Consider the following 24,560-nt stretch of genomic DNA (forward strand, 5'->3'; position numbering starts at 1 on the left):
TACACTAATTCTTATTCCAGATTTTTAAAAAAATCTAAAAAGCAGTATAAAAGTCTGTATGAATGTGAAAAGTCAACTTGACTTTTTAACTCAATTTGACTACTACACAGAGAAAAAGAGGAGGCATGCTCTCCACAGACAAACTAAACTGATCATTTCCAAAATTCCAACAAACTGTAAGAAAACAATAATTACCCCGGTGGGATCGTCATGATTGCCATGAATACTAAACACTGGAATTGAAATGTTGAGGTTGCCATCTTGATAGTTTACCCATGGAAATCTTAAAAAAAAAAAAAAAAAAAAAAGTTATTTAAAATTTCTACAAGGGACAAAAGCTGTTTTCCCTAAGATTCTCCTCCAAAATATTAATGCAATCATAGGCAAACTGCATAATGTACATTGGCATATGATCACTAGCTTAGAGCTTTAAAAAATAAAATCGCAGGTAACAATTCATTTCAATTAGTTTGAAAATATCTCAAAGTACTACATTTTAAAGAAACCCCAACTATAATAAACAGTGCTTGCGGTATGTATGAGTAGTACATTTAATTAATGAAAAGTTAATAGGCCTTCAAAATTTAAAAAACTTAGCATATGATTTTTATTCATAGTGGGGGGAGGGAAGAAAACCCATATACTTTAGAATCCCAAAGAGGTAAATTAAAACTCCCAGCTCTATCAATTATTACCTGTGCAAATTAAAGTCTCCTGTCAGCCCCTGCCCCCAGCCATCCAGCTCCCCTTCTCAGAGGCAAACAATGTCAGCAATTCCTAGTGCATTTTTCAAAAGGATCCTATACCTATACACACAAACAGATTTTCTTCCTCCTTACATAAATGATACAAAAATACATCCTGCTTTTATTACTCAACATATTTTAGAAATCATTCCACATCAGTACATGAAGACCTTTCTTCTGCTCTGTCAGCCACACAGTACTCCACTACATGGATTACCACGATGTGTTTGAGCAGTTCCCTACCAATGGACATTTAGATTTTGTGCAGTCTTGTTTTATAAGCAATGCTACAGTGAGTAATCTTGTACAAAGTAATCTTGTATGGAGTGATCTTGTACAAAGTAATCTTGTACAGTGAGTAATCTTGTTGCCCTTGTGAGTCAACCTGTAAAGGGATACCTGGAAGGGAACTGTTAAGTCAAAGAGTATGTGCATTTGTAATTTTGATAGGCACTGCCAATTTCCCACCATAGAGATTTACACATAATGCAATGGCAATGCACAAGAGGGACAGTTTCCCCCTACCTCACTAACATAGTCTATTATCCAGCTCTTAAATCTATGCTAGTAGATCTCAATGCTAGCAGTATGTTGGAATTATCTTGGGGATCTTTTAAGAAATGCCAGTGCCCATGACATACTTAGAGAGACTCTAAGTCAGTTGGCCTGGAGACGGGGCATCCATATTTTTAAAGGTTCTTAGGTAACTGTACTGTGCACTCAGGATTGAGAGTCACAGACCTATGCCAACCTGATAGGAGAAAAATATTTCAGTATAGCTCTTTTTCTTATGAGTTAGATCAAACTTTTAAAAATACATTTAGGCCGGACTCGGTGGCTCACGCCTGTAATCCCAGCACTTTGGGAGGCCGAGGTGGGCAGATCACCTGAGGTCAGGAGTTCGAGATGAGCCTGGCCAACATGGTGAAACTCCATCTCTATGAAAAACACAAAAATTAGCCGGGCATGGTGGCACACGCCTGTAGTCCCAGCTACTTGGCAGGCTGAGGCAGCGTAAGTGCTTGAATCTGGGAGGCGGAGCTTGCAGTGAGCCGAGATCAAGCCACTGCACTCCAGCCTGGGTGACAAAGCGAGACTCTGTCTCAAAAAAAAAAAAAAAAAAAAGGTTAAATGTCATGTTATTTCCTTTTCTGTGAAGGATGTCCATCTTCTTTATTTCTTACTAACTCATGAATGTTATTGTCTTGAAAGAAGTGCTTATTGGGGAATTCAGCCTTAATTTGCAATTGGTTGCAAATATTCTTCCTGATTGAACTCTGACTTCTGGCTTTGCTTCAGGCAGTTTTTGGCATACAGAAATTTATTTTTGCAAAGACAAATGTATGAATCTTTAAGGCTTCTGGATCTTGTATCATACTTAGAAGCCTTTCCAACATCTAGATTTTTAAAATATGTCTAACAGTTTCTCCTAGTAGTTTTACTGAATTCATTATTTCCCCTACATTATGAGCCAGTGACCTTCATCAAATACTAAATTCCTACATGTATTTGAGGCTATTTCTGGAGTTTCCATTCTCTTTCATTTACCTATCTACCAATTCATAAGCCATACCACATTTTCAATTATTGTAGCATTGTTATACTTCAAATCTAATTGGCTACTAACTCCTTAGTAGTCTTTTTCGGGATTTCCCTATCTTTGTCTATTTTCTACATGAACTGTAAACTGGAAGATGAAATTATCCAAAATGTAACACAAAGGGGTAAAGTTATGGGCAATTCTTTTTTAACAGTATGATATATAAATGATATTCAGAAAGACAAGGGAAACAATATTTGAAAATATAATGAATAGGAATTTCCCCAAGTTGCTGAAAAACAATAATACTACACTAAATATATGATAAAGCTCACATGGGACAAAAAGAAATCCACAGCTAAGTAAAACTGCAACATGTTAAGAACAATGAGAAAATCTTAATAGTTACCCGAGTATTGTCTTTATGCTAGTCACTACTCTAAGCATTTTTCTTATCACCTCAATCTTCTCAATTCTGTAAGACTGGCACATTTCTTATCCATGTCATGAATGACAGAACTAAGGCAGAGTAGTTAAGTGACTAACGTAGTTTTACAACTACTAAATGACAGAACCAGGATTTGAACTCAGACTGTTTTATACCGGAACCCACGCTCTTAATCACTATGCTAAACTTTCTAGCAACTCAACTCACAGGAGACTCCTCAACAGCAACGACAAAAAAAGAGTTTACCACCCACTGACACTCCATGAAAAAACTACTGAAAACTGTACTTCAGAAAGAAGGAAACTGAATCTACAGAAAAGAAATGAAATACAAGAAACGACAGTGAGCAAAGAAATAGGTAAACATGTACATAGGGTGGGGAAACAGTTTTCAAAACAGAATGCAGTTTAAAAATAAGATAAAAGAAAGAAAACACTAAAGTCAAAAAATGTCCCGCCTGGGTGCAGTGGCTCACGGCTATAATCTCAGCACTTTGGGAGGCCGAGGTGGGAGGATCACTTGAGGTCAGGAGTTCAAGACCAGCCTCACCAACCTGGTGAAACCCTATCTCTACTAAAAACACATAAAAAAACTAGCTGGGCATGGTGGTGCACACTTGTAGTCCCAGCTACTCAGGAGGCTGAGGCAGGAGAACTGCTTGAACCTGGGAGATGGAGGTTGCAGTGAGCCAAGATTGTGCCTCTGCACTCCAGCTTGGGCGAGAGAGTGAGACTCCTTCTCAAAAAATAAAAAATAAAAAATCTCTCGAGTTTTAGATTTGAATAGAAGGAGGGTAGAGACACTGATTACAATTTTTAAAAACAAGGACGAAGTATTATACAAATCTTTTAAAACTCAATTATATATGCAGCCAAACTATCAATCAAGGGGAAAGTAAACATATTTTCATGTAGACAAAATCTCAAAAAAAAATTTACCTACCAATATAAAGTCACACTTTAAAAAATAAGTAAGAAATAAATATGGGCTAGGCATGGTGGCTCACAACTGCAATCACAGCACTTTGAGAAGCTAAGGCAGGAGGACTGCTTGGGCCCAGGACCAGCTGGGCAACATAGTGAGACCCCATCTCTACCAAAAATAATTTCTTAAAAATTAGCTGGGTGTGGTGGCTGATATGGTTTGGCTCTTTGTCCCCACCCAAATCTCATCTTGTAGCTCCCATAATTACCATGTGTTGTGGGAGGGGCCTCGTGGGAGATAACTGAATCATGGGGGCAGGCCTTTCCTGTGCTGTTCTGGTGATAGTGAATAAGTCTAAAGAAATCTGATGGTTTTAAAAATGGGAGTTTCCCAGCACAACCTCTCTCTTTGCCTGGCACCATCCATATAAGACATGACTTGCTCCTCCTGCTTTCAGTCATGATTGTGAGGCCTCCCCAGCCATGTGGAACTGTAAGTCCATTAAACCTCTTTCTTTTGTGAATTGACCAGTCTTGGATATGTCTTTATCAGCAGCATGAAAACGGACTAATACAGTGGCACATGCCTGTAGTCCCAGCTACTTGGGAGGCTGAGGCAGGAAGATAGCTTGAACCCAGGAAGTTGAGGCTGCAGTGAGCTATGATCATGCCACTGCACTACAGCCTGGGCAAGACAGCCAGACCCTGTCTCAAAAGCAAAATTTAAATAAATAAATAAATAAACATGAGTATGTCTATTCTCATGGGTTAGTATGTACATATATTTTTCTTAGCTCTGTCCACTGAGAGCCTAGAAGCAACAATACAATAGTAATGGGCACATCTAACATCCAGATCTTGGTTTCCAAATACCATTCTCCAAAAGGAACCAGGGCTCCTTGAAGAAATGATTGAGTATGAAACTAAGAAAGAGAAAGTACAAAATCAGCCTGGAACATCTTACAGTGAAAAAAATCAGAAGAAACGGTGGGATATGGGGGTACATCAAAAGGATACAGGAGCCAATCTCAAAAAGAGCCCAATGGCTAAAGCTGGAACAATTTAAGACACAAGTAAATTATGATAGTATTGAATTATAACCCAAAGAAAAAAAAGTCTGTAACTACTGATACAGACAATTGAATAAACTGATACAGACAACTGAATAAACTGATATAGAAAACTGAATAAACAGATGTGGGGCAAGGGGCAAATCTTCCTTACAAAAGAATCCCAAATAATACATGTAGAAAGAATATAGGAAATAGAAAATCACAATTAGAATATCACAGTTATAACTGTTGTAGGTAAGATCCACTGATGAATCTAGAATTAATGAACAAATTTAAGGAGGAATAGAAAAGTTGCACAGTCTCAAAATATTTCCCCTAAAATATTTATTAATTACTTTGGTGGTTTTATGCCCATCAGAAGTGGAAACTTAACTCCCCTCCCTTTGAGAGTAAGATGGACTCAGAGACTCAATTCTAACCAACAGCATATGGAAAGGAAAAAGTAATGACTTTACACTGGAGAAACCTGGCAGAGACCGGCTTAACTAAGTAATCAAGGTTAAAATCACCAGTGATAAATCAGGTTGATGTCATGCACCTCCTGATGTGATGTGACTGAAAGGGTCACTTCTTGAACATTCTCCCCCGAAACCTGTAATCCCAATCTAATCATAGAAAGCAAGAGAAAAACCCAAATTGAGGGACAGTCTACAAAATACCTGACCTCTTTATAAGTATCAAGGTCACGAAAGACAACAGAAAACCTGACACGGGCTGAAGAAACTAAGCAAACTTTCCTACTAAATGCAATGTGAGATCCTGTACAATGTTTAAGACATGATGGGCCGGAAGTGGTGGCTCACGTCTGTAATCCCAGCACTTTGGGAGACCAAGGCAGGTGGATTACCTGAGGTCTGGAGTTCGAGACCAGCCTGGCCAACATGGCAAAAACCCCATCTCTATTAAAAACACAAAAATTTGCCAGGTGTGGTGATGGGCGCCTGTAATCCCAGCTAATCAGGAGGCTGAGGCCGGAAGAATTGCTTGAACCCAGGAGGCGGAGGTTGCAGTGAGCCAAGATCACGCCACTGCACTCCAGCCTGGGCAACAGAGCGAGACCCCATCTCAAAAAAAAAAAAGAAAAAACACATGATATTTTTATAATACAGGGATTGACGAACATCATAAATAGTCCCAAAGGCACAAATGGAAAAAAAGAAAAAACAATAGATTTAACTACATAAAAATTAAGTATTTCTGTCAACAAGAGTCCATAAACGAAGTCAAAAGACAAGGCACAAGCCACTAATTGGGAAAAAATATATGTATCACAAAGGTTTACTAACTAGAATATATAAGTAACTTCTGCAATTCAGGTAGAAAAACAAACAAACAAAAAAATCTCAGTTTTCAAAATAGGCAGACGATATGAACAGGAGAGGATACCAAAATGTACAATAACCTGAGAAGATATTCAGTCCCAACTTTTTTTTTTGTTTTTTTTTTTTTTGAGATGGAGTCTTGCTCTATCACCTAGGCTGGAGTGCAGTGGCACAATCTCGGCTCACTGCAACTTCTGCTTCTGGGACTCAAGTAATCCTCCCACCTCAGCTTCCCGAGTAGCTGGGTCAGTCCCACTATCAATTAGGAAAATATAAATTAATATGACGATGTACAAAAAATTCAAAGAATATATTTACTAAGAAAATAGCTTATATGGAAAGCAAAATGGTTAACTGTGTGTTTGTGCGTCTTATACAGAAAATACCATACACAAGTAATCATTCACTCAAGTAAATAAATATACTTACTTACTAAAACCAAAGTTGACTGACTGATCACTGAGAATTTCAAACTGGACAGGCCTATCACCCATACAATATTTTCTTAATAACTCGAGGCAGGTATGTAACGTTTTCCTTGAGGGCTTATTTTCATGAAAAAGATCACCGCCTAACAAAATAAAATCCACCTGATCAACAGAAAAAGGTGTTAAAATTAGTATGTTTTACAGGTAACATTTTTATAAACTGCAGATGAAAGAGATTAAAAAAACAAAAGACACTATTATGTATGGCAATTTAAAAACTTACATTTTATTTATTCAAAGGGACTTTCAATCTGGTAATTAACCTGACTCTAATTTAGCTGACTAAGCTATCTTAAAAAAAAGCCATCTTCCAATTACACCAAGTCTCTGATTCAAGCTACACAAGGTGATCATGTTTTTTCTATTATTCGAATCAAACATAAACTTAGCACTTTAACAGAACGTATGGAAGAGATACCAAATTCAATCCAAATCATTCATGTAATTCATTCAGCATTTATTTAGAATTCCTACAGGTTCCAGAAGCTAAAAAAATAGCAATCTACAAAACAGATTATATCCCTGCCCTCATTAAATACTGACTCTATGCAAGACCCTCTGCCGAGTCCTGAGGATACAATGATGAATAAAATATCATCCCTATCCTAAATATGTTCAAACTCTAATGGAAGAGGCAAACTGTTACACATCTAAACATAAGTCAAACTCTGGGGTGTAGTAGAATGGACACGTAAGCAACTAGCAGCAGAGATGACACTACGACGAATTTGAACTCAAGGCAGGACAATTCGCCTGCGGACATAAAGTCTAGAAGGGATGAACTAACATGATGGCATGTTAGTTGCACTAGGAAAGATAAATGATTTTGAGGAAGACATTCTAGGAATAACTTCAGTGAAGGAGGGAAATCATACAGAAAAAGTCTAATACAGGCTTTCAAGACATATACGATGCACCTAAAGAAACTTAAGTGCTTAATCATACAAAAGAACACAAGGTATAGATCACTGTGCGTATGGTAGTTAGGGTAACTTTAATAAAAAAGTGAGATTTAAGCTAGGCCTTCCAGAATGAACACTATTTGAGTAAAAGGAAGAAAATGATCACAATCAAAGGCATGGAAGAAACAAAACAAAAACAACAAACCAAATGAAAAATATACTGGGGCGAAAAGAAGTTGTTGCTTAATGGGTGTCATTTTTGCAAGATGAGAAAAATTCTGGAGATTGGTTGCACAGCAATATGAACATATTTAACACTACTGTACTGTACACTTGCAAATGGTTAACAAGGGAAATTTTATGTTACGTATTTAATATATTTTGCCATCATTTGAACATTAAAAAAAATTTTTTTAAACTGGCTGGCGGTGACTCTAGGAAATATTGAAAAGAACACGACTCACTTCTGTGGTATTCTTGCCAAAAGTGCAGAATCTGAACCTAATCATGAGGAAATACCACATACAGTCAATTTGAGGAAGATTCTATAAAATTACTGGCCTGTGTACTCTTCAAAATATCAGGGTCATGAAAAACAAAGGCAAGGCAGATTCAGGAAAACGTACCAGATTAAAGGAGACAAAGAGACATGGCAACTAAATATAATATGTAAACCTGGACTGGGTCCTGCATGCCACCAACCAGCCTCCAAAGAGCTATAACAGACATTATAGGAACAATTGGCAACATCTTAACATTATATAATAGCACTGAATCAATACTACTTTCCTGGTTTTCCATGATTATACATGCAGTTTACTCTCAAATGGTTGAGGGAAAAAAATCATGTGTATTTGTAAAGAGAGGATAAAGCAAATGTGACAAAATGTTAGAAAACCTGGGTGACAGGTAAGGCATTCTGTGCACCATTCTTGCCAACTTTTCTGTGAGACTGACATTGCTTCAAAATAAAAAAAAATTTTTAAAAAAAGACTCCAAGAATCTAGGGAACAGAACTAAGACTGGTTAGTGGGCATGGGCCAACATAATAAGGGACTTAAAAGTCAGGAAAAATTTAGACTTCAATAATAAGAAATACTAAATACAAATCAAGAAAACGAGTAAACATAATACGCATCTAGAAGTCCCTAGGGGTTATGGGGGCTGGAATAGTTAAGATTAAGGAATGCAGGGAAGGGAAACAGTGGAAGCAGAGGTGAAGGAAAGGGCAAAGTAGAAGTAAGTAGCTTACTCTCAGGAGAAGATTCTGTTTTAGGGCTCAAGAGTTAAAAAAGAAACAGCACATGCAGGATTCTCCAGCAGGAAACAGACCTTTGGCCACAAGTTTTTGTGCCTTCAGGGAAGGAAAAATTCACCTTACATTCTATTATTGAAAAGTCAAAAAAGAACAGATGCTGGTGAAATTACGGAGAAAAAGGAACACTTATACAATGCTGGTGGGGGTGTAAACTGGTTCAGCCATTGTGGAAAGCAGTGTGACGATTCCTCAAAGAGCTAAAAATGGAACTACCATTCCACCCAGCAATTCCATTACTTGGTATATACCCAAAGGAATATAAATCCTTCTACCATAAAGACACAGCACACATATGTTCACTGCAGTACTATTCACAATAGCAAAACATGGAATCAACCTAAATCTCATCAATGGTAGACGGGATAAAGAAAATGTGGTACATATAAACCATGGAATACGATGCAGCCATTAAAAAGAACCAGGTCATGTCCTTTGCAGGGACATGGATAGAGTTGGAGGCCATCATCCTTAGCAAACTAATGGAGGAATAGAAAATCAAATACCACTTCTCCCTTATAAGTGGAAGCTAAATGATGAGAACACATGGACACAAAGAGGAGAACAACAGACACTAGGACATACCAGAGGGCAGATGACAGGAGGAGGGAGAGGATGAGGAAAAATAATGAATGGGTACTAGGATTAATACCTGGGTGGCAAAATAATCTACACAACAAACCCCTGTCATAAAAGTTTACCTATATAACAAACCTGCACATGTACCCCTGAACCTAAAATGAAAGAATCCAGCCATTGCCTCACTTAATTAAGAAACTTAAAATATGTATACCCACTGCTTTCTGATTCTTTCTAAGCACTAAGATATAGCATGAACAAACAAAAGATTTTCACTCTCATGGAGTTTTCCTTCTAGTGAAGACAACAGAAAAAAAATAAGTAAATAATTCAATAAATTATTTCGGATAGTGGTATTAAAAATACGCTATGAAAAAAATAAAGCAGAGAAATGTGATAAAAGAGTGCTTGAAAGTATCAGGGAAGACGTCTCCAAAAATGTAAGACTTGAACTCTCAGAAGTAGGTCCTGCCAAGATCAATGTGCTCCAAGCAGAAAGAACTAGATATGTAAGGGCCTCAGAGTAGAACGTGCCAGTGTGGATGTAGCACTGTAAATCAGGCAGAGAGTAGTAGGAGATGAAGTTTCATGGCAGGGGCAAAGATCGAGTAGAACCTTGTAGTTTGAATTTTATACTAGATTCAATGGAATGACACTTGGAAAATTTTAGGCAACAGAGTGCCATGATCTGATTTATTATTTTAAAAGTTCACTTTGGCTGCTATGCTGAGTAGATGTATGCTGAGTAGATGTATGCTGAGTAGATGCAGCAAAAAAGAATGGAAGCAGAAAGATGGAAGGGGACCTCCTGCAGGCCATGTGAAACGTGATCAAGCTTTGGACTAAGTTTATTGGCGTGAAGAGAGTAGTAGAGAGGCACCATATATATTTGGGAGGAAGAAATAAGGACCTAGCAGATAAACTGAAGAGAACTCTGCAGAAAAGTCAAGATTGTAGGTGTTAATTTGCAAGTCAACTTTTATGTTTATTCTCCAACTCTCTCCTGGGCTGACGTGTTAACTGCCTGCTGAAATTTTTCCCTGATTGTCCCATTGCAGTCTCCAACTCTAAATGTCTAAATCAGAAATTGTCACCTTCCCACATAAAGAAGTACCTCTTTCCTATCTACCTATTTCTATTTTTGGTACAACTATTCACCCAAACTCCACACATTTCAGAGTCACTGTCATCCCCTTTGCCCTTATCCCCACACCCTACAACTAACCAAAGTACACGAATCCTCTTTTTGCAGTATCTCTTGCATTCACTTCCTCTTTCCCATCTCTAAGGTCAACACTTCAAAAAACTGGTCTCTAACTCATGGTATTATACTCTGCTGCCAGAAGACTTTCTATTGAACTGGGTACAAATTTCTCAATCTGATATTTGAAGTCCTCATTAATGTAGCTCAAATCTTTACTTTTAGTCTCTCAGCATCCTTGCTAACTATGACCTGCTGGTGAGCCAAATTGACTACAGGGCCCCTAACATACCTTATATTGTCTTACCTGTGTCTTCACTCCTGCTTCACATGGATGTACATTCTCTATGCTCCCCACTGGCCAAAACTCTACCCTTCCCCCAAAGCCCAAGTTAAACACAACCTTTTTCATTAAGCTCATCTTGCTATTTTTTTTTCTTTTTTTGAGATGGAGTCTTGCTCTGTTCCCTGGGCTGGAGTGCAGTGATGTGATCTCGGCTCATTGCAACCTCTGCTCCCAGGTTCACGCGATTCTCCTGCCTCAGCCTCCCAGGTAGCTGGCACTACAGGCGCTCACCACCACGCCCGGCTAATTTTTTTTGTATTTTTAGTAGAGATGGGGTTTCACCGTGTTAGCCAAGATGGTCTCGATCTCCTGACCTCGTGTTCTGCCCGCCTCGGCCTCCCAAAGTGCTGGGATTACAGGCATGAGCCACCGTGCCCAGCCCTCATCTTGCTATAATCTAAATGTGATCTTTTCTGCCTCTAAACTCACAGGAAATGCTACTTAGAATTTCCTTAGGGCTCCTATCACATACAACCTTGCATCTGAGGATTGTGGATATATGTCTTTCACACTAGTTTTCTTCTACGTCCACTGAAAGCAGAAGTTTTGACAGTCACCTTACATTTCAAGTAGACACTGCCACAGGATCCTGCATTCAGTAAACACCTGAAAAATTTGTAAAATTTAACAGACTATCTACAAAAGTAGCTCCTACTTGAATTTAAGACACAAAGCACACAAAATCAACTTTGAGCTTTTAGTATATTGATACTCAAGCAGGCAAGGTAAGCACCTGAGCTTATAAAACAAAAATCTGTAATTTTAGAAGGAAAAATAATTTGTTGACCAAGGGAATACGGTAGAAAGTGCACAAATATAAACCACACTCACTTCATTTCCCTGGGCAAGTCTTAAAATTTCATCGAGTGTTACAAACGTATCGTTTCCTCTGACTGCATCTTTCTCCATAAATCCAAGATGAATATCTGTTGCAACTAAGATTTTAAATGTGTTTTCATCATCACTATATTAAGAAAGAAAAAACATTTAATATATTAATAATTCATTAAAAGGATATTCAAACAAATTGAGACTGAAACTTATAAAATAAATAATAACAGTTATGGAGTAAAATCTTTTTTTCAGCCTTAGAGTTCATCTGAAAATCTGAAGTATTCAACATATATTAACATTAGTTTTCCTAACCACTAGTTCAATATAGAACAAATGTACATAAATCTTTACAAGGTTCTATAACTGCTTCAAAAATTTACGACCTTGTTATAACCAGTTTTACAAACTCATGTAACCCATGCCCGAAAGTTTGCTTATTTTCCTCTTCTTAGAAAACCAAAGAGGTTTTGACACCTATATCTAAACTTGTTATTTACCTGACTTTGTACTCTTCCAAGAAAATCAAAGTTAATTTTAAAAGCCTTCCTCTAAATTTATAAGTCAATTTTATACTAATACGCTAATAACTTACATTCAGGCCCCTGAAGACACTTGCTTGACTCTACTCTCTACAGAGTTAGATTTCATTAAAAAAGTTGGCCAAGTAACAAAACAGAATTGTTTCAATTTGAATTTGGTAATATTCAAAGCTACTTTAATGTGAAGTAGCAATGTAATAGTTATTACATTGCTACTTACACTAAAGTTACACTAAACTTTAATTGCATAAAATACTTTTATTTCTATGATCTCATCTCAACCCTCATAGATGAAGAGTCAGGCATTATTATCTCTGACAAATGAGAAGGCTAAACCCAGAGAAATTAACTGTTTTATCACATAACTAGTGACAGAAACGGGACTAAAACCCATGATGAAAACTCAGGCTATTTTTAATAAACCACAATGAATTTTTTTAAAAAATCTCTGCATATATCTCCAAAATTCAAATCTTTACAAATAAAAGATATTTCCAGAAACGATTCCTCTTCAAAAACTTCAAAAATGATATGCACACAGTTCTGACAGCTATCTCCAAAAAGGTAGGTCAGAATACTTTTCAAATCACAATACTACACGTTTCTGTAGCAATTTATGAAGTATTTTCACGTGAATTCTCTCATTTAAGCCTCAAAATTAATCTGAGAAAGGTATAATTATTCCAGTTTTACAAATGGCAAAATTGAGGCAAGGCTCAGAGAATTGCTGACTGGCCCAAGATCACACAGCTAGTAGCATCCAAGGACTTGAAACTAGGATAAAAGACTACAAGTTTAAAGTCTTTCCTACATAACTTTTTTTTATGATCTCGGCTCACTGCAAACTCCACCTCTTGGGTTCAGGTGATTCTCCTGCCTCAGTCTCCTGAGTAGCTGGGATTAGAGGCATGCGCCACCGTGCCTGGCTAATTTTGTATTTTTAGTAGAGACAGGGTTTCATCATGTTGGTCAGGCTGGTCTCGAACTCCCGACCTCAGATGATCCCGCCAGCCTCAGCCTCCCAAAGTGCACATAACTTTTATAGTCCTTTTATTTATTCCCATTTCATTCAAATTCATTTCCAGCTTATTTAATACTAGAGGATTTACTCTAAAAATCTTAAACAGAACTGCATTGACTAATAAGAATTTGTCAGGAAAATTGAATAACTTCAATAATTTAAGACAAAGCCTAAGAACATAAACTTATACTATATCAATAGATCAAATTACAGCAAGACTCCAATCTATCGCTGCATATTAGTTTCTAAACAGATAAATATTAAAAACATTCCAAATATCCTTTTTGATGACTAGTATTTCTGTTCATAAGCAGGTTCTTTATTTACTGCTTATTAAATAAGTTTTATTTTATTGTGATCACAGTTGACGAGCTTTAGAAACCCAAAATAACAAGGGATTCCAGAAGTCTGGTGCTTACAGTGCATCTGCAGTACTCATTTTTAAGGTCAGTCAAGCTCCTCTGGGACCAGGTTCTTCTCCAAGAACCCCTCGGTACTGTACTCAAATGTCAGAAAATGCACTCGATTCCAAATTCTAGAAATTCTAAAAACAAATTTACATTATAAAATACATTTTTTTAAAAGCCTGCACGTATTTAACCAACATGATTTACGCTGCACAAGGTACAGACGTCTTAAGCAGACTGGCAAATCTAGAAGTCTCATTTTCATCTAAACACCCATTATACTTTATTTTTTTTAATGAACTAAGCTTAGAAATAATACATCTCCAGTGCCATCCTAATTTCACCAGGATGATTAAACTCCTATTTTCCTTTCCCGTGCTCTTATGGGAAATTAATGTATGCTAAACAAATGGGCAAAAAGGATCACATATGGTCGTGGTTCAACACACAAACAACTCTAGATGTGCAGATATTTTTAAGTTGCAGGCATAGGTTACTCTGGAGAACGGAGGCAATCCTGTATTTCCTGCTCAAACACACGATTTTTTTTTTTAAAGGACCTGGCTAGTTTGGAAAAGGGAAGGGACCCGCGTTTAAAGCGAGTGCAAATAAACAAACACGTGGTCTGCGGAGGAACATCTTTAGGCACCAGCAGGATGACTGAAAACAGCCAGGTTTGGGGAAGAGTGGCTGCCACCGCGAGACAACCCCCACCACATCTGGAGCCCCAGATTCCGTCGGGATTCCAAGCCTCAACACGCCCTCACCGCCCGGCGCCTGGAAATCAGAACGCGGAGCCCGCCAGGACCCCTCCCCGGCCCACTCGGCCCGTTCTTTCCGAGGTTCCAGTTAACTCTGGGCTTCAGCCTGGGAACCTGCAGAAACAGGAGACGAATGCGATTCCTAAATTACCCCACTCCTGGACTCTTCAAAGCCCCACAATAGGGACCTGAGGCTGTCTTCTTTCCAGGAAGAAAGGGCAAGATCCGTGAGAAGAAAACAACCCGGTCCAAACTTGCCTCTGAGAACCCACAGGGCCGTAAACCTGAATTCCGCGGGAGAGAACGGCGTCCGTTTCTCTCGCGACACTTCATGGGAAACGTAGACGCTTCAAGTCCAGTTCGGTTCTCATTGGCTATCGCACGCCGTGAAGGGGCGGGGAAAGTAGCGGCGAGGCCCCGCCCTCACGCAGGAGCCAATCTTGAGCTGCCGAGGAGACAAACCCGGAAGTGAGATGCAAGGCGGCGATTTTCCCTTCTGTCAGGTGGGTAGTTACTCCCTGTCCCGGACCGCGCTTTCTGGTGGACCCGCGCCATCTAAGAACTCCTGAGCCAGTGCGGGTGGGTAGCCTGTGGACACAGGCCGAGCCCTGCAGGTCAGGCCGCGTCCTGGTCCCCAGGTAGGGCTGAAGCCGCTTCTCCGCTCTTGGCTATTTAGAAGGCCTCAGGCGGAGCTCGCGGGACTGTGAGTTCTCGGCCCGTGGCAGAGTGTAGAAGCTGAATCCCCTCTCCCTCCCTCCCACTCGCCAGACTCTCTACAGGTGTCACCCATAGGTCCTTGAGTTCAGCACAGCTGCATTGCTTTGTGCTGATAACAGTAAGATGTATAGTGCAGCGAAAAATAATGTGGAACTTTTGAATTAGAACGTCTGCCCCTTCAGTTCCACTGAAGGGTCCTTGATCTAGGGCAAGTTGTTTTATCTATCTGAACCTCCTTCATCTGTAAGGTTTATACTTCCCCCCACCCCCATCACTGAGTTGTTTGTAAGGAGTTGACATAGTTCGGATCTCTCTCAAAATAGGATATGCCCTTTAAGTTAGGAAACGTACCCTGATATTCCTGATGGAATATCAGGAATATCATCATCAAGTAATCAGTTTTGTTTTTTAACTGTGAATCGGGTAGATGCGCCTAGGTTTGGCTTTTTAAACTAAATATACCAGTAAAATTTTATATATAATTTGTTGTATCTGAATCTGTAAACTCAAAATTTATATAAAGGGAGTTTTTATTAAAAGGAAAAGCATGTTGAGGAAGAGGATAAGATCTGTGGTATAAGGTTACTATATTTGATATAGTTACAAGTGAACTTTTATTTTTTAGCCTCTGTTAAGTGTTTAATGAATTGATGTATGCTCACTTTTGTGTTGCAAGGTTCAGGAATTAGTTTGAGAATCAAAGAAAAAGTGGAAACTCCAGGAGAATTAATAAAACACAAAGCGATTCTGATTGGGTGTCTCTGATTCCAAGGGTAACTGAAAAGCCGGATTGACCTTAGGAACACTTTAGTAAAATTCTTACATTTTACAATAAAGTAACACGTCCAGAAAAGTTACTGGATGTGAGTAATAGATTTAAACTTGAGTTTAGTGCTATTGCCACTAGTAATAAAATTTAATACCACATTAAGATTGTATACTGTTAAACTTGTGAGATTAGGTACCAGAAATCAGTATCTTGGGGGTATGCCTAACTCTGCAACTTCTCAGAATCCATTCCAGGCAAAATCAAGCTACAAGACTTTAATTAAATATAATGCTACACATACTTAATGCCTTCTATAGACAAGTAGGAGATAAATATAAGTTAAATGTGGTCATTATCTTTAAACTTATAATCTTTTAAGGGGCAAAAACAAGAACAAAGTTAGTGGTGAAATACAATGTAGCACCAAAAAAAGTAGAAAGCAGAAAGTGATCTAAATGAGAGGATCAAGAAAGAATGGAAGAGATAACATCTGAGAAGAGCCTTGAAAGACTGATAAGATTTCGACAAACAGAGTTGGGAGGCTGGGAACTGGTATTTTTAAACTATCTATTGGTTATTCTCCTTTTCTGTAACTGATTAAGGTTTATATGCTGTGTAACTCTTTAAGCTGATACTGGTTTATAAATTAATATGGCGGCTTAACAGAATAAACATCAGTTCCTTCAGGAAGCCTTCTTTCATCCCTTAGAACTAGGGGAATTATGATCTTCCTGTATACTCATGGTTTCTAGATAAGGTCTTGTAGTAGTACTTATCATGTTGTCTTTGCCAGTCACATGATGTCTTTGCCAGTCACCTACACTAGAGTAAGCTTCCTGAGGATCTTGCTCATTATTGAATCCCAGTACCCAGAAATTGACACATACCAGACATTCTATTCATATTAGTTGAATGAAGGAATGAATGACAGCCAAAATTCAGTTGAAAACAAGGACCCAACTAAGAACTATAGTTGCCTATCAATAAATAGGACTACTTTTTAAAGCAGTGAATTTTCCTAGGCCTGAAATTATCAAAGTAGACATAGGATAATTAGTGTAGATGTTGTGATAAAGATATCTGCTCCAATGAGAGATTGGGACAGATGTCCTTTTGGGGGCTAACATCTTCAAGAATCCCTGATTCTTCTAAGTAGTTTTTTTAGGAATTAGAAGTTTTTATTTCTGCTCTATATTATCTGTGTGTCTAGTTTATAAAAATCTTGAATGCACCTTCTTCATTGTATTAGTTATACTTCAAAACCTTCAAGCATTCATCACTCTTAGCATAATACCATCATACCTAAACCAGTAGATTAAAAATAATAGTTATGGCCGGGCGCGGTGGCTCAAGCCTGTAATCCCAGCACTTTGGGAGGCCGAGACGGGTGGATCACGAGGTCAGGAGATCAAGACCATCCTGGCTAACACGGTGAAACCCCGTCTCTACTAAAAAATACAAAAAACCAGCCGGGCGAGGTGGCGGGCGCCTGTAGTCCCAGCTACTCGGGAGGCTGAGGCAGGAGAATGGCGTGAACCCGCTGGGCGGAGCTTCCAGTGAGCTGAGATCCGGCCACTGCAGTCCAGCCTGGGCGACAGAGCGAGACTCTGTCTCAAAAAAATATATATATAATATAATAATAATAATAGTTATACAATAATACAGTTGACTTAGAAGAAAACAACAAAAGTAAGAAGCATTAGACCACTAAAGATCATCTGTGATCTAATAGTGGTCTAATGCTTCTTTCTTTTGTTGTTTTCTGTCAGCACCGGTATTTAGTGTATGTAAGGAATACCGTAAGAAAAACAAGAGTTTACACAGGGTTTAATTGTATATGTTTGCGAGACTTATCTATGCAGTTGATAAAGCCTGAATTATTGTTTTACTAATAACTTTTGTACTTGTGTTTTCAGGTCTTGATGAATAAAGCAGTCATAATTTATCTCTAGGAAGATTATACCCTGGCATTTGAAATGCTTTTTATTTAGAATAGTAGTAAAAATGGAAAAAGAAAAAGGAAATGATGATGGAATACCAGACCAAGAGAATTCCTTGGATTTTTCTGAACACTTTAACCAACTTGAATTGTTGGAAACACATGGACACCTTATTCCTACTGGTACTCAAAGTCTTTGGGTAGGCAATTCTGATGAAGATGAGGAGCAAGATGACAAAAATGAAGAGTGGTATCGATTGCAAGAAAAAAAAATGGAAAAAGACCCAAGCAAATTGCTTCTTTGGGCTGCTGAAAAAAATCGGGTAAAAAAAAAAAAATTACAGAAGGAAGTGTGACAGTAGGAATAGCACTGGGTTCAAGCCAGAAGGCCTGCCTTTCCTATTATGGCTGTCATACCTATCTCTTGATTGTGAGGACCAAATGAGACAATGTACATGAAAGCACATATTAAGCTGCAAAGTGTCATGCTAGGTATTATTTGGGGGTTTAAGGATAATTATCTAGAAAGATAGCAAGCAATCATCTATATTTTAAAATCATTTATATAAAGTCATTAGGATCATTTAGGAAAGAGGATGGAAACTAACATTTATTAAATACTAACTATACCGGGTACTTTATTACATTATTTAATCCTCATGTATCTCTATAAGTAATATTCTTCTCTTTTATAGAGTAAGAAATTGAGATTCAGGAATATTAATTTGCCCGGGATCATCCAAGTGGAATGAACATCAAAAGCCTATTCCCTCTGCTTGGCCACTTCCACCTAATTTTACTAAGTTTCCCCATGTCTGTTTTAGTAAACTAATAACTAAAAGGGTCTTGCATTTTAAATAGCTTTTTAACCCAAGAGCATGCCACATTTAACCAGAGGCCCATAGAACAAACTAAAAATTACAACCTAAAAGGATGTTTCTAAGGTTGTATTGAGAAGGAATTGAGCTCTTAAATCCCTAGAATTCCTTATTAATACTTTATTCTTTTGTTAAAAGTTTTATTTTTAAAAGTTTCATACAGTGTATATATTGGTGTGATAATCCAATAGAAAAATCAAGCAGTTATGTTTTCTTCACAGATAACATATAAAATATTAAATACAATTAAAACCTATGATATTCATTGGACTGAAGCTTTTATGCAATGAACCTTAGTTGGATCAGGAGTAAGGGTATGGTTTGATATTCAGAGAATCTCATTCTTAGAAGCAACAAAGTATAGTTAACACTAACTTGTTCATTCTCAAACCAGTAGTCCTCTCCTCCCAAAAAAGAGATCTTAAATTATTTTCATTTTAAAGTCATCTACTAACAAGTTTTTATTCAACTTAATTAAATCTAACACCACAAGACAATTTTGTTTTGGTTATTGTTTTGGTTTGAGTTGAAAGATTTGCATTTTTCTTCTCAGCTAACTACAGTGCGGAGACTACTTTCTGAAAAGGCCACTCATGTGAACACTAGGGATGAAGATGAGTATACCCCTCTTCATCGTGCAGCCTACAGTGGACACTTAGATATTGTCCGGGAGCTCATTGCACAGGGGGCAGACGTTCATGCAGTGACTGTGGATGGCTGGACGCCCCTGCACAGTGCTTGTAAGTGGAATAATACCAGAGTGGCTTCTTTCTTACTGCAGCATGATGCAGATATCAATGCCCAAACAAAAGGCCTCTTGACCCCCTTGCATCTTGCTGCTGGAAACAGAGACAGCAAGGATACCCTAGAACTCCTCTTGATGAACCGTTACGTCAAACCAGGGCTGAAAAACAACCTGGAAGAAACTGCATTTGATATTGCCAGGAGGACAAGTATCTATCACTACCTCTTTGAAATTGTGGAAGGCTGTACAAATTCTTCACCTCAGTCTTAACAATTCTAGTAATTTTCTTAAGTTTCTAAGTACCAGTGCCTCCTTTGTGTGAGATGTGAAGTATTCCCATAATCAAAGTTGACGTCAAACATCTTACTACAAAAATTCAGTAATATTCATTATAACATTCTTCCAAGTGAATTGCCTGACTTTGATGTCAGAATGTATTTAAAAGTAATTTGCATATATATTTAATGATTTCTGTGGAGTTTGTGATTTTTTATCAGAAATAATTTTAATGTGTGTATACTTAAAAACTTGACACGGGTTGTACAGAAACTGATATTTTTGGTGCTGATCCAAGAGAAATGTATTTTTAAATATCCCACATCCTGGATCTTTGTTGAGTACTTAGTATATTGACATATATTTTTATAAGGTGAGGTAACTCAGAACTTAATTTAGAAGTCTTAAATATTCTGATACAACTTAGCTGTCTTCTCTACCTTACCATAGCCAGTTGCTTTCACTTTAAACTAGAGCAAGTAACATATTAGTGGCTTGCATCTTCATAAGTTAAAGAAAAAAACAGCAAAAAACCTAGATCTTTGTCTTTTAGAACACAGACCATTTCAGGAAAGCAGTTAGCTAGGTGTTTAATTCATGAATATTGTATACTGCCTCCCCTACCACAATTTACACAATCCTGTGGATAGTCCTACCTCACCCTGGTCAACCTACATGATCCTTATGCTAATGGCAAATCACGATGACCTTGTAGACATGCACACAACTATACCTTTGTCCAAGAGATCATAATATATCTGCTATCCAACTGGTTTTACATGCCTAATCCTACTGATTGGGGCACTGCTCATATAGTCTCTCAAGTTCACAGGAAATGTTGATTTTCTAAGGTCCTCATTTTTACAAACTATACAAAGCCTAAGTGACAGGGGAAAAGGAATTAGTCTAAGAGTAAGGGGATGATTATTATATTGAGGCTAAAACCACAAAGTGGCTCAGGCTTAAAAAAAAAAAAAAAAAAACACTGTGGATAATGACAAAAAGCATAAGTAAAAATATTTGAGAAAAATAAAGTACAAGTTTTGAACAACACAAAAGGCATGAATTCATTTTTTACCTGTGTATGTCTTTCTTGGATCCAGAACATTATTCATCCAGCGTGCACTTAGTTATTTAATATCTACTCTCTCAGTTTCTCCAGCAGCAATTTTGCATTGTGTACCTAGCCCCTCTGTGATTGTTCCCAAAGTTTTGTCTTCTCAACATGAGAACACTCTAGGGGAAGAGAACTAAACCAATTGCTCTTTACTTCAGTTAAATTTTTTAAATGTCCACCAAGGCTTATCTCTTTCAAGCCATCCTATGTAACCCAGTCACCCTAGACTAAGTAATAATGTTATTTAATGAAATATTAAATATGTATTTTTGATTAGAACTTATTAGATGATCTCAGAAAAGTCAGAGATAATATATGAACTGAATCATCATGACAACAGGCTCTTGAGAGTTAGTGCTTTAGTTTATGTTGTGATCTCTGCCTAGGGAGATGCTTTGTGGCAGAAAGAGGTTGCTTTCTGTTTGATCTGGCCTAAGTTAGTGACACCAAATGACAGGTACAGCTGACAGGCAGTGATGATAGAATAAGACCTTATTTATCCAAGCAGACTGCTGAATGAGGCTGCTTAGCCTGAAAGTCACAGAGCTGATGGCTCCTTTCTCATTTGAGAATGGATTGCACCCATGATTTTCCATGTAAACTTTCCATTTAAGTATGAAGCCAAAGAAGTCTTGTTTCCAATAAGGACCTAAGATGTGTCTACTCCCTTGTTTTCAGACCTCAACACTCACTGATGCTAGAGAGCAAATTCTACATATAAGACAAATCCCACCCCTGAGGGCAGAATTTGTATTGTCTGCTTCATTTATACTTTCCAGAACATTTACTAGACTGCTCTGTCCACAGAAGGCAGTTACTAATTGTGCTTTGAAAGGATTACTTCTACTTTCCAGTGTAGCAGGCTAAATAGCTCAGTTTGCAAACAGAATTTTCTCTGATCTTGAAAAGCCTGTACGAAGACTTATTAAAAAATGAAATCTGAGTTTTTCATAACTAAGGGCTTAATTTTGATTAACCTATGCTTGAGGAAGAGATAATTTTTGTGAATGTTCAAGGTTCATATCATAATTCTTAGGCCTAAAGTGGAACTAGTTGGCTTTGCTTTTATGAATCTTAAATACGCTTTTCCAGGGAGCCTTCCAACCCACAGCCTACCACAGTGGTGGGATTTAAAGTCTTTATACTATAATATGAAGACATTTATTTTTATTATTTGACATCTATTATGTTATCTAACACTATGCTGGAAAATCATGATCAAAAGAAGCCCAGAGACTATTCTGAGATTTATGTCCTATACCAAAATGAAATCTCTGGATCAACTCTTGATTCCTGATCAACACATATACCATCTTGACCCTACCTGCATTGGCTCTAGGAATTTATGCAACTGCCTGCAAAATAAGATCACCAAATCCTTGATTATGTCTTTCCTATAATTTGTTTATCATAAGATGCTCCAGTCCATCTGTAGGGTTGCTAGATGACCACTCAATTTGTTCAATATGAAATGCTTTCTCTAAAGGATATTTAAGGTCTATGCTTATTAAGTTCAGAAGAGAGTAAACCAAGAAGGATTAAGTGTAGCTGATTGATGTTTTAAATTCCTGGAAATTTCCCTTTGAAACTCCAAAATTTTACTTCTCAGAACCTAAATGGAAATGATCTAAATCAGTGCCAACACATAGAAATGTGTGGGCCACGTATGTAATTTTATGTTTTTAGCATGACTATTGTAGATACCTCATATAAGAGGACTCATGCAATAAGGAGAGAATTGCATTTTATGGCACACAAACATAGATAAGCAAAAATCTTAGAAGTTGAAAATCATAAGAGCCATATTAAAACAAACACAGGTAAAATTAATTATATGTATATATATTAGGATAATACATCCAAAATATGAGAGATATATTTTTAAATTATTGAGTTTTTTTTTTGATAGTAAATCTTCAAAATACAGGGTGTATTTTAAAGCACATCTGAATTTAGACTAGTCACATTTCAAGTTCTCAGCCATGTTTGTCTAATGGCTGAAAGCACAGATCTACATGCCTGAGTCATTCCCTGGAGGCAAAGAAGGATGGTTACACAGAGCATTACACTTTGAGTGAGACAGACTGAGTTCAAATCCTCAGTGCCACCTGTGGGTGACTTTGGGCAAAAAAAAAAAACAACACCTCAATTTTCTCATATGTAAATCAGGGATAATGTCTATCTTGTTGTAGGCTAGTTTGTTATTTAAATGTAAAAATCATATGGTGTAATTTATTTTGTCAATTTCTTTAATACTTTAAAAATAAATTTCAATATGAAATACATTGAAATCATATTGTTTAAAAAAAAAAAGCTACATGTGTTTATCAATGTCCTCCAGTCATCTTTTATGTAATGCATGAATGAAATCATCTGATCTTTATGAAAGTTCTTATATGTATAAGATGTGGTACATCAAACCTCTGTGACAATAGCTAACAACTGAGTGCTCACTGTAGGCCAACTATGCTGTATGTGCGTCGCGTGTGTGATACCATGTGAGCCTCACAACAATTCTCTGAGATACATATCATTGTACAAAAGGAAATCAGGCTTCTAGAACTTACACGGATTGCCCATTGTCATGCTATGTGCGCATGATGGAGGTTTGTCTATCTGATTCTACCACCTTTCCTCTTCACCACACACTAGTATTTGACATGTATTTGTGAAGCTGATTAAAGAATGCATCGTTTGGTGCATGTTAAGTGTATTTTCTTACGTTCCCAGAAAGCTCATGTTCAAATATCACAACTTTTTACCTGTGGTGTTTTTGAATATTATCTATATACCACCAGTTAGTCTGTCAATCATAATAACCAAAATTCCATTTTCTTAAATATTATTTTTATGTAGTTTATTTACAGTAGGGTTTGAGGACATAAAAATTACTATCAGGAGCAAAAGCAACTGCGTTTGCTTTTAAAGGTGCAGTTTATATTTTTTGAATTTAGTTACTTATATCTGCTTTTAAATATGCTTGCCATTTATCCACATATAAAGTATATGTTGTACATAGGCTATAACTAAATTTATTTAATTTTTTTTTAATTTTTGTTTTTTTTCTTTTTGAGATAGACTCACTATTGCCCAGGCTAGAGTGCACTGGCACGATCTCGGCTCACTGCAACCTCTGCCTTCTAGGTTCCAGTGATTCTCATGCCTCAGCTTCCCAAGTAGCTGGGATTACAGGCGTGCGCTACCATGCCCAGCTAATTTTTTGTGTTTTTAGTAGAGACCGGGTTTCACTATGTTGGCCAGGCTGGTCTCAAACTCCTGGCCTCAAGTAATCTGCTGGCCTCGACCTCCCAAAGTGCTGGGAATACAGGTGTGAGCCAGCATGCTTGGCCACTAAATCTATTAATTTTATTCCCCTTCCATGTAGGATTCCATACATGTGTGCAAATTTCTTGTTTTGTTAGTGTGTGAAGAACACTTAACATGAGATCTGCCCTCTTAAAATTTTAGTGCATAGTATTTTTTTATCTATAAGCACAATGCTTATAGATCTCTAGAATTACAGAGATTCTAGATTGTACAGCAGATCTCTAGAAATTACTCATCTCGTATAACTAAAACTTTATACTCATTGAATAGCTACTCCCCATTTTCCCTTGCCCCAGATCCTGGCAGCCACCATTCTACTTTCTGTTTCTAGGAGCATGACTATTTTA

At 37.5% G+C, this 24,560-nt stretch overlaps 2 protein-coding genes across 6 annotated transcripts in view; one reads left to right on the forward strand and one right to left on the reverse strand.

The window, feature by feature from the left end:
• MRE11A (MRE11 meiotic recombination 11 homolog A (S. cerevisiae)) overlaps positions 1–14,821 on the reverse strand; it is an 84,627-nt gene extending 69,806 nt beyond the window's left edge. The window contains exons 1-5 of one of the 3 annotated variants that reach the window (XM_012000925.1): positions 14,704–14,821; positions 13,697–13,821; positions 11,715–11,847; positions 6,482–6,642; positions 196–283 (exon numbers count right to left, since the gene is read on the reverse strand). In XM_012000925.1, the coding sequence (XP_011856315.1) occupies positions 196–283; positions 6,482–6,642; positions 11,715–11,847; positions 13,697–13,716 (402 nt within the window). In that variant the 5' untranslated portion in view covers positions 13,717–13,821; positions 14,704–14,821. Of the gene's footprint in view, positions 1–195; positions 284–6,481; positions 6,643–11,714; positions 11,848–13,696; positions 13,822–14,596 lie in introns of all 3 variants that reach the window. The other 2 variants (XM_012000926.1, XM_012000927.1) reach the window with 2 other exon arrangements.
• ANKRD49 (ankyrin repeat domain 49) lies at positions 14,517–20,827 on the forward strand. Of its 3 annotated transcripts, none has more exons than XM_012000924.1 (3): positions 14,517–14,948; positions 17,848–18,070; positions 19,302–20,827. In XM_012000924.1, exons 2-3 carry the CDS (start codon positions 17,936–17,938, stop codon positions 19,761–19,763), a joined length of 597 nt encoding a protein of 198 aa, XP_011856314.1. In that variant the 5' UTR covers positions 14,517–14,948; positions 17,848–17,935; the 3' UTR covers positions 19,764–20,827. The 3 variants fall into 3 exon arrangements, 2 of the variants coding, with proteins under 2 accessions (XP_011856314.1, XP_011856313.1); XM_012000923.1 differs by having other exon boundaries at positions 17,848–18,193; positions 19,302–20,822; XR_001008328.1 differs by having other exon boundaries at positions 14,848–14,948; positions 17,848–18,362; positions 19,302–19,667.
• The last annotated feature ends 3,733 nt before the right edge of the window (positions 20,828–24,560 follow it).

Source organism: Mandrillus leucophaeus, unplaced genomic scaffold, assembly GCF_000951045.1.
Source record: "Mandrillus leucophaeus isolate KB7577 unplaced genomic scaffold, Mleu.le_1.0 Scaffold643, whole genome shotgun sequence".
Classification (NCBI taxonomy): Eukaryota; Metazoa; Chordata; class Mammalia; order Primates; family Cercopithecidae; genus Mandrillus; species Mandrillus leucophaeus.